Source organism: Globicephala melas, chromosome 14 (genome assembly GCF_963455315.2).
Source record: "Globicephala melas chromosome 14, mGloMel1.2, whole genome shotgun sequence".
Taxonomy (NCBI): Eukaryota; Metazoa; Chordata; class Mammalia; order Artiodactyla; family Delphinidae; genus Globicephala; species Globicephala melas.
Window position 1 is genome coordinate 57,687,551 of NC_083327.1, and position 15,721 is coordinate 57,703,271.

At 36.9% G+C, this 15,721-nt stretch overlaps 1 protein-coding gene across 4 annotated transcripts in view; it reads left to right on the forward strand.

Moving 5' to 3' along the window:
- AKAP7 (A-kinase anchoring protein 7) overlaps positions 1–15,721 on the forward strand; it is a 140,629-nt gene that overhangs the window by 76,646 nt on the left and 48,262 nt on the right. For all 4 annotated transcript variants that reach the window (XR_009558816.1, XM_060283733.1, XM_030853446.2 and 1 more), the window contains exon 7: positions 3,089–3,236. Coding sequence is in view for 3 of the 4 variants with exons in the window: in XM_060283733.1 (XP_060139716.1) it covers positions 3,089–3,236 (148 nt within the window). In the remaining variant the exon portion in view is untranslated. The remainder of the gene's footprint in view (positions 1–3,088; positions 3,237–15,721) is intronic.

Here is a 15,721-nt window from a genome sequence, read left to right on the forward strand (position 1 = left end):
TGAAGATGTTTTCTGATCAGGGCATATAACTTCAGTGCCTTCTAAGGCCTCATGCCTCTTTGAACCACAGCTCTCTCTATAAATTATGAGTTAAAGAATTAATTCCATTTCACTCTTTGGTAAAAAATAACTCCTTAAGATTCATGTCGGAAGTCATCTATGGAGAATTCTTGCAAAATAGTTGGTGCTTACTTTTTGCTAAAATTAAATTAATTAGCCTAACAGATTAGAGTAGCTCTTATGTTTCCCTTATTTCTTATTTTTTAAACAATGACATCTTACAGAACTGAAATGGAGATTATAGTGGCTAGACAGTGCTGGCAATGGTATCTTGAAAACTGAAGGTCCTGATTTTTCTGCTGACTTATCACTGATCTTCTGTCTGGTCAAAGGGAATGACACCCTTACTCCACCCCACCCCCACTCAATAAACACACACGAATGAAAAAGCATTTGAAAGAGAAATAAGAATGGTCAGTTTCCATTTACTCGGAACCTTTTCCCCCTGAAATCTTACCTATTATTTTCACTAATGGTAATTATATATATCAATATATTACAGCATTTACCATATTTCACTGTCTTAAGCACTTCTATAAATTTACTTGTTTAGTGCATGTAACACTTACAGGTAGGTAGTATTGTTAATCTCATTTTACAGATGAGGAAACTGAGGTCACATGGCTGAAAAGCAGCTGAACCAGGACTTGAACTCATGCACTGACTGGCCCTCAGTATTAGGCTCTGCTGTCTCTCAAGGCATTCAACTCACCAAATCAAAAGAAATCCATTCAGTTTCATTCTTGTTGAACTCTGAATGAACAGCATTTGATATTGTCAACTATCCTCTTCTTGAAACTTTATCCTCCTTGGCATTTGTGACAATTATTTATCAAGCACTGCTCCATGTCAAGCACTGTTCTAGGCACTGGGGATATTTCAGAGAATAACAGTCAGATGAAAATCCTTGTGTGGAGGTCACATTCTAATGGAGAGAGACAGCTAATGACAGACAATGAAAATAAACATAAATTACAGAGTATGTTAGAAGATGGTAAGTGCTATTAAAAATATACATAAGTGTGTATAAAGGGAGAAGGATAGAGAGGATTTGGGAGTACCTCCTGGGTGGGGGGAGTACAAATTAAATGGCATGGTTAAGTGAGGCCCTATTAAGAAAGTAATATTTGAGCAAGGAATTAAAGGAGATGGGGATGGGCAATGAGGAGGATATCTGGGGGAAGAGCATTCCAGGAAGAGGGAACAGGCAGCACAGGGGCTGTGAGGTGGATATGCCTGGCATGTTCACGGAAGAGCAAGGAGGTCGGGGAGGCTGGAGGGGGTCAAAGGGGAGAGTGGTGGGCATGAGGCCCAGGAAGTAGGGGGAGAGCAGAACAGGAGCCTGCAGGCCGGTCTGGTAATTTGACTCCTCCTTTGAGAGAAATGGAGACCTTTTGGAGAATTTTGACTAGAGGATGACCCGATCTGAATGTATGTTTTTATAAAATCACTCTGGCTTTAGAAGAGGCAACGGTGGGAAAACAGGAGGCTGTTGGGATAATCCAGGTGAAAGACAAAAGCAGAGGTGGCTCAGACAAAGGTAGCAGGAGAGTGGTGAGAGTTGGGTGTGTTTTGAAGGTAGAGCCAACAGGATTTGATTGGAGGTAGCATTGAGGGAAAGAGGAGAATCAAGGATGACCCCAAGGCTTCCAGTCTGATCAACTCGAACTGAGGTGGGAAAGAAAGTTTGTGAGTGAAGGGGTTAGGAAAGATGGGGAGCTCAGTTCAGACATAGAACAAAAACATGTATCAACAAAACATGTTAAATATAATATTAAAAGTTAAGACCAACCTAAATGTTCAACAATAAAGAATTGAATGAATAAATTATATCTCCATACAATGGAGTACTATGGAGATGTAAAAATATTTTGCACATCAATATATTATTTATTGATAGGACATATTAACTGGAAAAAAGCACTGGTGTCAGTTAGTACTCATGGTATAACTCACGTTGTGCATAGGAAAAATAAAATACATAGTAAAATTTTAGTAGTAGTAATTTGGGGTGATTTAGTATTTTTGTTTTTATATCTCTGTTTAAAATTTTTTTGTAACTTGTGAGTAAAAAGGGAGAGTATATTCTAATTGCACTTGAGTAAGATTTATATAAATATAATTTGATAATAATACATATGCATAAAAAGGATACTTGAAGGATATGCACCACAGGGTTAATGTATTTTATATAAATAACAGAGTGATTTTTCTTTTCTTTTTTTCTAGATTCTTTATATTTTCTAAGTTTTAACAAATAACAGGTATTTCCAGGGCAATGTAAAAATATATATAAATTTAAAGAAAAAGTTTGCGCACGGTCAGCTGGTAAACTTGCCCTGTAAAGTACTGTATCTTCATCTTATGGACTATGTTTTTGGACTGTGAGATGGGTATAAGACCATGTATAGTAAGGGGAGGGGAAGACATTCTTTCCCATATTTGGAGGAACTACCAAGTTACCAAGGGCATCCCACTGTAATTTTTCAACAACCAGCCCTATTCCTGCTGTGAAAGTACACTGAGAATCAGGAGGGGCAGGTAAAGAAGAACTTGGAAGATCCATTGACCGCTCTACTCTAATTCAAATAACCTTTGTCTTTCAGATGATTTTTTACATAAGTTTAAAAATTGCATCCATTTATTAAAACATTTTACACACTGTAAAGTGTTAAGATCCATATCACTTTAAAAAATTCACCCATTGCTCCATTGTTGTTGGAGGTGATTACTCTTCCCATGGTATATCAAATTTCAACTTGATATACTTTATTATTTCTGAAGCTTAAAGTATATGAAGATTTGAATTTGAAACTCAACGCTCTTTAATGATTTTTTTTAAAAAAAATACAACTCATTCTAGGCAGAGGGACTTTAAAAACAACTTTACAACAATTTTGTGGTATCCATTTTAAGATGCCAGTAGGCAGTCAAAATGTAATATCAGGTTCTAAGAAAGTGGTATAGATGTGAACTGATTGCTTAGGTGAAATGATTGATTGATGTGATTTTGTTTCGTTATTTCAAGGGAGTGAAAAAAATAGACCCCAAATTCTATGAAAAATTTATCAGTCACAGATTTGGAGAAGAAATGGTACATCGCATAGATCTTTGCTCCATGCTGAAGAAAAAGCAAAGTAATGGTTATTATCATTGTGAGTCTTCAATTGTGATTGGTGAGTGCCATTTAAAAATTACTCATTATCTTTGATTTTGATTTCTTTAGCATAATTTTGTTTTGGCAAATGTTTATGTTGTATGTTTTTCTCAACGACGTATTTTCCTAAATATTACGTTTTGACAGTAATACATTAAACATTTTGTGGAACATATTTAGTATTCATGTTTATTAATCAAGATTTTAGTACCTATGGTTTTTATACTTTTGTGCTTTAAACACAATCATCATGAAGTCTTCAAATGTTGATTCATAATTCATTTCAGTTTAATTTTATTTCGTGAATATGAAGAAAGCATTTTCTCCAGTGAAGGCCTACGTGACCACAGCATTCTATACCAGGCATTTTTGTGTTCACTGCTTCTAATTAGGAAGAGAATGTGCCAGGTCAGAAAGTTTCACTCTGGGAAGGGAAAGCATAGGTGGCCTGCAAAGATTGAAAACTTGTCCTTTAATTTCTTCCCTAAGAAAAATGTGTTTTAAGGGGAAACAAAGAGTCATACATAAATGCTCTGTCATCATATCAGGGAGATGGCATGTGATGAGACGGGTTCATACACAATTATGTTTCCGAGTGCAAAGTGTGTACACAAATGAAGAATCTGAAAAACCAGAACAGGGGTATTTCTCATTCTTTGCAATGTGAATGTCTTTTAAAGGAGCCTGATCTGTTGTGATTAAAATATACAATTTCAAACTGGGCAGTCTTCTTACAAAATTGTGAACTTCAAGATAACCTGATTTGTATACTTTTGAAGTAACATGAAAATACTCAGAGAAGATAAATACCAATATCTAAATATTTCAAGGTCTTCAACCAAGGTAATTTCTCTCCACGTCAGCTTGAAGAAAACCTATGGAAATATACATCCTGAAAGAATCTTTATACTGAAGTTTAAAGTATTTTAAAAATGTTCAAGAGACACAATTTTGTTTTTAAATTCTCACTAGAGATCTTCAGAGAAGTCATTATTTTACCTTCCAAAGATCTTAGCAGCTATCTTAAACAGAAGATAATATGTCATTTGAATTTTATGTTCTGGAACATTTCAAGTGTGCTTTAAGGAAGATTTTTGTGTTTTCAGAATCTCTGTAAGAGAGCTGCCTTCCATCAAAGTTTTGATGAAGACCAAACATTGCTGTTTAGGTTCATTGTAAAAGGCAAATTTAAATGCTTCTTGCATAATATAGATTTTGGCTGGCTTTCCATATCTTCTCTGTAATTACTTTAAACCAACCTTGAAGGAGAACTCAGTGCTTCATTGCCTTTCCCACTCCCATTTTCTAAAAAAAGAGCAGAATGTAGATTTTACTGAAGGTATTGTGGGGCTGCATTATATAGCTCACAGCATGGGTCTCCTATATTGCCATTGCACGGCTCTGTTCAGGTCATCCCAGGTTACTGTGTTCCATTCACTGAGTTTTCTTCTATTGCTCTTTACCAGCTTGGTTTCTAAAATTCCCCTTATTATGACAATTTCTCTAGATTTTTCTCTCAGGCTTCTTTCTCTCTCACGCTTTTCTACTTCAGAGCAATTTAGTTTCTTTCAAACTTCACCCATCTTATATCCCCATATCAATCATTTAACATTATTTAAAAAATGGTTTTTGCCTGTTACACATACTCTATATTCTCCTGCCTTTATGAACATTAAAGCAATATCTGCATCTAAAATGATAATTATTATTTAATAATTAGCCAATTTTAATACACACTAGAGTCTTGTATTTGCTATGGATAATGACTGATTTTCTTGATCTTACCTGAGTTTTACAACAGAGAATACTGGGCAGGACTCTATCTTTGTGAGTTTCATTTCTTGTTCAGATTTTTTTTTTTGTATTATCTTTTTTTAAAAAAAATTTTATTGGAGTATAGTTGATTTTCAATGTTGTGCTAGTTTCAGTTGTACAGCAAAGTGAATCAGTTATACATTACATATATCCACTCTTTTTTAGATTCTTTTCCCATATCGGCCATTACAGAGTACTGAGTAGAGTTCCCTGTGCTATAAAGCAGGTTCTTATTAGTTATCTATTTTATATATAGTAATGTGTATATGTCAATCCCAATCTCCCAATTTATCCCTCCCCTCCCTTACCCCCTGGTAACCATAAGTTTGTTTTCTATATCTGTAACTCTATTTCTGTTTGTAGATAAGTTCATTTGTACCCTTTTTTTAGATTCCACATATAAATGATATCATATGATATTTGTCTTTCTCTGTCTGACTTACCTCACTAAGTATGACAAACTCTAGGTCTATCCATGTAGCTGCAAGTGACATTATTTTGTCCTTTTTTATGGCTGAGTAATATTCCATTGTATATATGTACCACATCTTCTTTATCCATTCCTCTGTTGATAGACATTTAGGTTGCTTCCATGTCCTGGCTATTGTAAATAGTGCTGCAATGAACATTGGGGTGCATGTATCCTTTCGAATTATGGTTTTCTCCAGATATATGTCTAGGAGTGGGATTGCTGGATCATATGGTAGCTCTATTTTTAGTTTTTTGAGGAACCTCCATACTGTTCTCCAAAGTGGCTGTACCAGTTTACATTCCCACCAACAGTGCATGAGCACTCCCTTTCTTCACACCCTCTCCAGAATTTACTGTTTGTAGATTTTTTGACGATGGCCATTCTGACCGGTGTGAGGTGATACCTCATTATAGTTTTGATTTGCATTTCTCTAATAATTAGTGATGTTGAGCATCTTTCCACGTGCTTTTTAGCTATCTGTATGCCTTCTTTGGAGAAATGTCTATTTAGATCTTCTGCCCTCTTGTTCAGATTTAACTGGCTTCCGTTGGTATGGCTTCTCTTTAATTTGATACTAACTCAAATTTAATGTCTGTTTCCTGAACTTTGAATCAGTATTGTGTTGTTTGCATTAAAGAGTGAGACAGATTTCAGATCTTAAGATATTTTGTATTCAGAATTCTAGAGTGGAAGTTAGGCTTCAGGGACTCTGGGAACCTTCTGAAATTGTTTATAAAACTTTGTATGTAGGTACATATGTGGATTTTTCTGAGGAGAGAATTTATTAGATTTACATATTTCCTATCTCTTAATTTGTTAATGGTGCATTCTTGGAGAGCACTGGATTCCAAATCACTGATTTTCTTTTCAGCTGTCTCAATTATATCATTTAGGACATTAAAAAGAAAACAGGGGCTTCCCTGGTGGCGCAGTGGTTGAGAGTCCGCCTGCCGATGCAGGGGACACGGGTTCGTTCCCCGGTCCGGGAAGATCCCACATGCCGCGGAGCGGCTGGGCCCGTGAGCCATGGCCGCTGAGCCTGCGCGTCCGGAGCCTGTGCTCCGCAATGGGAGAGGCCACAACAGTGAGAGGCCCGTGTACCGCAAAAAAACAAAAAAACTAATGACTATGCTTCATTTCCAAGATCTCCAGTTGATTCTTTTTCATCCTTTCCTGTTCTGATCTTTGCTTTATAGATGCTATTCCTTCATTTATTTCTTTGATGATGTTAATATAATTAATTTTGAAAATTCATGTTTTGAAAATCTGATTCCTTGGGTGTGAATTCTACTATTTGTTGGGTCTTTTGTGGCACTTGATTTCCTCTGGTGCTTTTAAAGTTTTTTTTGAGAGCTCATTTAATCGTGCATGTTTCCCCCTCATAACCCCATGTGTGGTTTTGCAGATGTCTCAGTTCTAGTCCCACAGGGTACACTACTTTGTATGAGGTTAGGAACTGGCAACAGCAACCATCTTTGTCCATAAGGAGTTGGAGTGCATTCTTCTTGTGTCTCTTACCAACTTGCGAGGTTTTCTTAAGAGTAAAGATAATTTGCCTTTTGCCATATTGACTTCAAATATTTTTCCAGGTTTTATTTTGCATTTAGTTTTGGTCACAAGATATTTTTCATATTAAATGTTTTTAATTTTTGTAAAACTATAGATAAAAAAATTCTGTGATTTCTTTAATTATTATGATAGCGTCATCTCCAAACCAAAGATTTGATACATTTTCGTTTATATTTTCTTCTGATTTCTTTGTTATTATTTTTGCATTTGAGCTTTTCATCTATCTGTTGGGATCATTAATTAAGTAGTCAGACATAGAGGATTAACATAGAAATCCAGTTACTAAAAGTGGTTGTGAAATAGAGATTTAGTTTTAGGAAATTTTTTTAGAATGTTTTTTTTACACCCCACCAACCTTACTTTGTGTTCCAAAGATCACAAATTAGCAGCCTTTCATGTTGTACTCAACTAACACAGAGTTTTTAAATTTGTTTTTATAATTTTAATTACTTGCCAATCTGGGGGTGATTTTATGTAAAAAATCTGGGTTTCTGATGCCTTTGAATAATCCAGAAATGTGGCCACACGTGCTCTACATTCTTGCATGCAGTGATTTCCTGGGTGGGGTAGTAGGCACACCTTGAAAGTAGCTGCCTTTCATCAACCCCTGACTCTTGTTCTTCTACAGTTTGCCTAACTCACTTGCACTACTTGATTGGTTCCTGAAGGCATCTGAGTTTGGATCCCCCGGCAGCTGCTGCTGTTCCCTGGGTCTACTTTTCATTTCCATGCTGAGCATTTTCCTCTCCAGCTTCTGCCATCATGCATCTTTATATGGAGTGTTAGGGGAGTTTGGTAGGATATGGAGGCAACAGTCACATGTTCAGATGCAAGAGAAAGGTACTACATTCTAATTCTCTCATAATAAGAAATGTGGTTGATATTATGCTTACCTAATATTGAGATATAACTCCTTCAAACCTAACTGCATTAATCAGCTAAAATTCAAAAAAGAAAAAAGTGAAAAACCAGTTCTTCCTGGTGAATCCAGGAATGAACTATAGCTCAGATATCCTAGAGTGGTGAAAGCTGTTGTCTGTGAGCTACTTACTGGAGTTGGGTGAATTAATTTTTCTCTTGCAGCTCTGTTCCATTTATATTTCCTTAGGGAAGGTAATTGACTAAATGACACCCTTTGTAAGATTGATGAGCAGTTTAGTGCTTGCAAAGACTAGTTTACTTTCAGCTGTCAGATGCCTCTTAGAGGAGGCAGTGGGGAATTTGGAAAGGTCGAGAAAAGATATATATATATATATATTTATATATATATATATTTTTTGCTGGCCAATGTACTTCTTTATAGCTTCTGCAAGCAGAGGTAGAAACATGATTTTCTGAGAACGCCAGCTGTTTTTTGGTTTAATAATAATTATTCACCATTAATTTAATGAATGTTATTGAAAGTGTACAGTGTGTGCACTTCTCTCAGGTATAATGAGATACAGAGAAGTATAAGACATAGCCCTTAAGAGTGATATAGCGTTGGGGGGGTGAGGGAGATGCAAGAGGGAAGAGATATGGGAACATATGTTTATGTATAACTGATTCACTTTGTTGTGAAGCAGAAACTGGCACACCATTGTAAAGCAATTATACTCCAATAAAGATAAAAAAAAAAAGTGATATAGCGTCACTGGGGAGCTAAGACTATATCTGAGAAATGGAGAGGGAGGAGGAGTAGAGAAATAGGGCTTCATCCCTGACAATAATGGGCTTTGATAGGACACAGTGGAAGAAGCTTTAGCTTCTAGGAAAGTGGGGATGGGGCGCGGCAGAGCTTGGATAAATAGGATGAGGTGGATAGTAGAGAAAGGACACTGTCCAGGAACAATAGGTACAGTTTACGGGGGGAGAGAAGCAATAGATTGGGAGGCAGGGTTGGGGTAATATTAGTGATAATATTAAGTGATAGGAATAATAGTAATATTAGAGATAGGAGGCATCGTGACTGAGTCTACAGTCTAGTTAGCTGAGGAAGCTACAGAGGGGAGGTTTGTGTGTTTGAGGAGTTGGTGAGGGAGGTGGGAAAGGAGATGGGCACAGTTGAATATACTAAGTCAGTGAGTAAGTGATAAAGGAAACTGAGTAGATAGATGTGAGATAAAAAGAGGGTGAAGTTTAATACTCAAGAATGACTTAGGATTGGATCCTAAAGATAAGACCTTCAATTAGTTCTAACTGTAGAACAGAGGCAGTGAGAGGGTTAGGGTTGGGCTGACCATCAGCTGAAATAGAAACAAACAGGCCTATGCAGATATGGTGATAGAAGAGGACAGGGGTCATAGGCAGTAAGTTAGCGTCATCAGAGCTGTAGTCAGCAGTCTTGTAGCCAATGTCAGATAGGTCAGACCAACAATACACCAGACTCAGACTTTATGGGCTGAAATGACTATGGAGAATTCCAAGTGAGTTGAGTCAATGACTTTATTCTATCCAGGTGTCCCTGCTTTTTTAGAATCACTCTTAGACCTGGACAGCTTAGACCAGTCCTGTCAGTTTTAAAAGCCTTGTCATGGTCCATCCAGCGATTCCCGGTGGTCCTGTGTAGGTAGTGGTTCAGCCAAAAGGAAAGTACTTTTTGGGGTTACTTCTAAGGAGACCCTGAGATTTGACTGTGGTGTTCTAACCTTCCATGCTTCTTTACCATTAGGGGTCAGGGCAGAGCTCCAAAAGCTCTGAATCTTGCCCAGTTTGGTATGTAAGCGTGGGGGTCTTCTTTATGGAAGATAATGATGTCAGTGTAATTGACCCATTGGTTGATAGGGTAGGAAGGGGTGCAGGGAAAAGGAAGTCAACGGTTTTTCTTCCTTGGGTGAAAGGCGTAGCTAGGACAAATACCTTTCAGCTTTCTAGAATCCATAAATCTGATGAAAATGTTTATGTTGCTAAAATGTCATACATCACTTAAAGGTTTACTTAGTAGGTAGGGGTGTTGGCATTAGATATGTGCTTAAACGTCTGTTTTTGCTGACATGAATCATTTACTTTTTTTTTGTTTTACATCTTTATTGGAGTATAATTGCTTTACAATGTTGTGTTAGTATCTGCTGTATAACAAAGTGAATCAGCCATACATATATCCCCATATCTCCTCCCTCTTGCATCTCTTCCCACCCTCCCTATCCCACCCCTCTAGGTGGTCACAAAGCACCGAGCTGATCTCCCTGTGCTATGCATCTGTTTCCCACTAGCTATCTCTTTTATATTTGGTAGTGTATATAGGTCAATGCTACTCTGTCACTTCGTCCCAGTTTCCCCTCCCCGGACCCTGTGTCCTCAAGTCCATTCTCTACGTCTGCATCTTTATTCCTGTCCTGCCACTAGGTTCATCAGAACCATTTTTTTTAAGATTCCATATATATGCGTTAGCATACGGTATTTGTTTTTCTCTTTCTGCCTTACTTCACTCTGTATGACCAGTAAAAATGTGCTTCATTGTGCTTATCTTATGAATGATTTAATAGTCTAAGGCTACACTTTTGTTGGGCTTTAAACTCTTATGGCTTTAATCACTATTTCTCGAAGTTTGGTCCATGGATCCCTGGCAGTCCCTGAGATACCTTTAGGGTCTGTGAGGGCAAAACTATTTTTATAATAATACTAAGATATTATTTGCTTTTTCCTCTGGATTATCATTTGCACTGATGATGCAAAAGCAGTGGTGGGTAAAACTGTGGGTTACCAGTGTGAATCAAGGCAGTTGCAAAAAAAAAAAAAAGCCAATTTCACCTAAGAATGGTCTTGCTGAGTAGTAAGAATTATTAATTGTATTTAATCTCAATCTTTGAGAATGTGTCTTTTTAATATTTGTGTGACAAAAATGGGAGGTGTTCATAAAGCACCTCTGCATATTGAAGTGGGAGATTAACTCAGGGAAGAGCACTGTGTGGTTGTTTAAGTTGCGAGCTAAAATAGCCACTTTCCTTCATGGAACACCATTTTTTCTTGAAAATTGACCCATGGACATTTTTCATTTTCACACTTGGGTGTTCGGCAGACATCTTGAAAATAAATAAACCTGTCACATCAAGGACAACTGACATGATTTACTGCTAATGATAAAATTCAAGCTTTCAGGCAATAATAAGAATTTTAGAAAACTGTAATCTATTACCTTGAGTTGACAGATTCTTAAATTTAAAGACTTTCTCCCACTTTTAAAAAAAATTTATTTTATTTATTTATTTTTGGCTGTGTTGGGTCTTTGTTGCTGTGCACGGGCTTTCTCTAGTTGCGGCGAGCGGGGTTACTCTTCGTTGTGGTGCATGGGCTTCTCATTGCGGTGGCTTCTTTTGTGGAGCATGGGCTCTAGGCACGTGGGCCTCAGTAGTTGTGGCACGTGGGCTCAGTAGTTGTGGCTCGCGGGTTCTAGAACGCTGTCTCAGTAGTTGTGGCACATGGGCTTAGTTGCTCCGCAGCATGTGGGATCTTCCCGGACCAGGGCTCAAACCCGTGTCCCCTGCATTGGCAGGCAGATTCTTATCCACTGCGCCACCAGGGAAGCCCCCCCAACATTTTTTTAATGGAAAATTTTATACACAAAAGTAGAGAACACAGAGTAGAATAAGGAACTCCATTTTTCCAGTTTATCTATCACACTATCTGTCTTTACTTTATTGAGGTATAACTTATCCACGAGACTTGTACCTGTTTGAAGTGTATAACTTGATGAGTTTTTTTTTTTTTTTTAAGAATTTTATTTTTTATTTTTTTTGTGGGACGCGGGCCTCTCACTGTTGTGGCCTCTCCCGTTGCGGAGCACAGGCCTCGGACGCGCAGGCTCAGCGGCCATGGCTCACGGGCCCAGCCGCTCCGCAGCATGTGGGATCTTCCCGGACCAGCGCACGAACCCGTGTCCCCTGCATCGGCAGGCGGACTCTCAACCACTGCGCCACCAGGGAAGCCCCTTGATGAGTTTTTAACATATGTATGCACTTGTGAAACCGTTATCATCATCAAGATACTGAAAATTTCCTTCACCCCCAAACATTTTCTTGCTCCCCTTGGTAATCCATAAAGACTTACCTAATGAGGTGGTGTAATATTAATGAATTTTTTGATGTTATATAATGATATATGTCAAAATATGGAGAATCTGCATAACTCAGTGAATCAATATTTTTAAAATGACTGATGTGTGTTGTTACAAAGACATGCATGGATAAAAGGCCCATTGAAAGGTCAATATAGACCACAAGATTTGACTGTAAAGAGTATGAAAAGTTCATTGTTATGCTTTTAAGATTCCACATTGCAACTAAACTTTAAGAAACTACAACTTGTCAAGTTTTGATGTAATATCAAAGAAGAATATCTGCAGTTATCTGAAAAGGCTATTATTCTCTTCCTTCTAAATATACTTCTATGTGAGGCTGGATTTTTCTTATACTTCAAATGAAACAACATATTGCAACAGATTGAATGCAGAATCAGATATGAGGATAAAACTGTCTGATTAAGCCAGACATTAAAGAAAATTATGAGAATGAAAAATAATGCCATTCATTTCACTAGAAAAATTTTTAATTTAAAAAATACAGGTATTTTCACAAAATATTTATTATATAGTGGATTTATTATTGATATTTTGAAAGGAATGAATAAATAAAATTTTAAAAATTCTGTTTTAATTTCTAATGTAGTAAATATTGACAACATAATCCAAATAAACAAAAGCTCTTGGTAGGGAGAGATTGTAGATAAGTTTTAAGAGTGTTAAGGGGTCCTGAGGCCAAAACATTTAAGAACTCCCGATTTAGTTCATGTGTCCAAGAAAACTATGAAAAAATTTAATCCTCAGACAACATTCCAAACTTAATTTTGATCAATATTTCCTACTCTTTCTTTGAACAAATTAATTTTGATGGCTACTCAGTTATCTCTCTATAAAATATAAACTAGGTTGATTCCTCTCTCCTTAATGTTTTTGTTTATCCCTTTTAAGTTTCCATTTAAGCATTCTGTGGTAAGAATGTGACAAGTAGAAAAATACCCAAGACTGACAATAGCATAGCTATATGAAACGATGCATTAAAAAAATCATTATTATGTGAAATTTATATTCTATAATATAGGAATGCCTCTTTTGTGGTAGGCAGGACCAAAACATTTTGTCTTGTTTTCTTTTGCACAGGCTGACAGGGAGATGATTAAGAAAATTTCATCTCTAGTTAGACTGAGTAAGATGAATCTACCTCAAGCATGTTAGAAGAGGGAAAAGTGAAAAGACAATTTATCACCTAAGGGAACTGTACATTTTTTTTTTTTACTTGAAAACTTAATTATCAAGTAATTTAATAAGAGCTGAGTGCAAGGTATTTAATTATTTACTCTATGACACACAAATTGAATGGCCATGGAATTTATTACCCTGATGGATACTTGTAAGTGTACTACGCTGGGTTAAAAGAAGAAAACCAAGAGTATCCTGCTTTAAATGGGACTTACATCATCCTACCTAGAAAGCATAGTGTTCTTGAAAAGTGGAACGTTTGACGTGGTAAAATATTATATTTCAAATGCCAGTCCTGTTCCTTTTTGTAATCTAATTGTCCTCTTCTTACAATGTTTCCTTGATGAAACCTGTCTTCTAAAAAGAAAGTGAAGTTTCATTATTTATGCCCCTCATAAAATTGAAAAGCAACTGATAGTTGGAACTCTCAGCTTGTTTCTTTCCATCTGCTTGAGTTAGAGGAAGTTGCAGGGTAAGTAACTGAGCAAATTAATCATAATGATGGCTCACTGTATTTTAACTGGTATATCAGCTATTAATCTGATGCTAACACAGAGTGACAGCTGTGGCTCAGGCTATTTTGAAAATCCAACCATCCGTTGGCCTGGTTTCAAACCTTATGATTTATATTAGATGCCTTGAGAACCTTACCTATTAAAGGGGTAGTGCTATGTGGTAAATTTAACTATGTGACAAATTAAGCATCACTGCTAGAATGATGCAATGATAATTTGTGTTATTTTATGATTTATGTGTACAGCCTCTGATTTTAAGTGTATTTTAGAAAATGTGAAAGAAAATATTGAATTCCAAATAAAAAGAAAAATAAATGAATGAAATGATGGGAGGGCAGATTCTGCAGTCAAAAGAAGCCATTAAGATATAGGGAATTAGTCTTAGGAGAGCCTGCCTAAGTTGCCAAAAGCTATGGCTAACTGGCCCATCACGTTGCCTAATTGCCTCTGAACGTGTTTTTTCACCAAACTAATTAATGCTTATTAATGTTTTAAAAGTACTTAACACAGTGCCTGACATATAAAGTTATAAAAATGTTAGTTATTAAGATTAATGGCACTACTAGTTATACTAGAATACTTATTGCAACAGTATTCTTACTTTCCTAACATCAGAACACCCAGTCAGATTTTTATAAATTTGCCTCATTCCTAATGCTGTCCTTAAATCGGCATGGATTAATTGGTGCATTTCAAAAATAAAAATGCACATGTACACAAATATATCTCTATCAAGTGCCTTTTATGTATTTATGTAATATTTTATATTGCATACACATATTTATATATAATTTATGTATAAAAATACAATGGTGAAGATGGAAAACTGACTTTTTTGGGGAGCTATGGGAAAAACACAATAAAGCGTTACCTATGTTTTGTATAAAATACCTAAAGCACTAACTGTAGCTAACAGGAAGAACAACATTTTGCCTATTCATGAATTGTGGCTCTATTTGATCTTCTATTGACTAGGGTATTCAGGGGAATATTCTGTTTTGATTCTGGCTGTGAGTACAGGAAACTACATTTGATTATCATGTTTTATTTTTCCTACCAGGGAACCATAGCTGCCAAATATACTTTCATTGCTAACAGCTCTGATCAAAGCAGAAGCTTTTACTTAAGAAGTCAATCTTGGCCTAATATGGTTTAGAGAAAGGGAGTTCACAGTTTTGCTCCAACTATGCATTTTTAGCAAGAATTTAGTTGATAAGTGTGGCATACATTTATCTATATATGATAGATTTTTTAAAAAATCTGGGCTTCCCTCGTGGGGCAGTGGTTGAGAGTCCACCTGCCGATGCAGGGGACACGGGTTCGTGCCCCGGTCCGGGAAGATGCCACATGCCGCGGAGTGGCTGGGCCCGTGAGCCATGGCCGCTGAGCCTGCGTGTCCGGAGCCTGTGCTCCGCAACGGGAGAGGCCACAACAGTGAGAGGCCCACGTACCTCAAAAAAAAATAAAAATTACTATGCCACCCTTTATCGATTCACTTTTTAGGGCTTTTATCGTTTTTTGCTATACAAAATTATTTATAGACCTTTTCAAGAACTTTTCTAAGTTTAATTGACCAAACAGTAGATACCACATTTTTATTAAAAGTTAAATATAAAACTCTTCTGAGTTTTGCCTCTTCTGAGTCCATTCTTTTCCCACCCTGATTGCTGATTGACAGAGCTGTCCCTTCCCTGTGAGGCGGTGGGCTTTAGGGCACGTGGGCTCCACTTTTGCCCTGATTGGTTCCATTCTTCTTGCCAGTGATTAGTTTAGGAAGTGGCACGTGACCCAGTTCTGATAAGTGAGGGGAAGTCTGCTTGGGACCTCAGAGAACAGTTTTCTTGATGATGCATAATTTATTGGGAAGAGAACGTCATTTTTTAGCTGGAAATTGTTGAGTA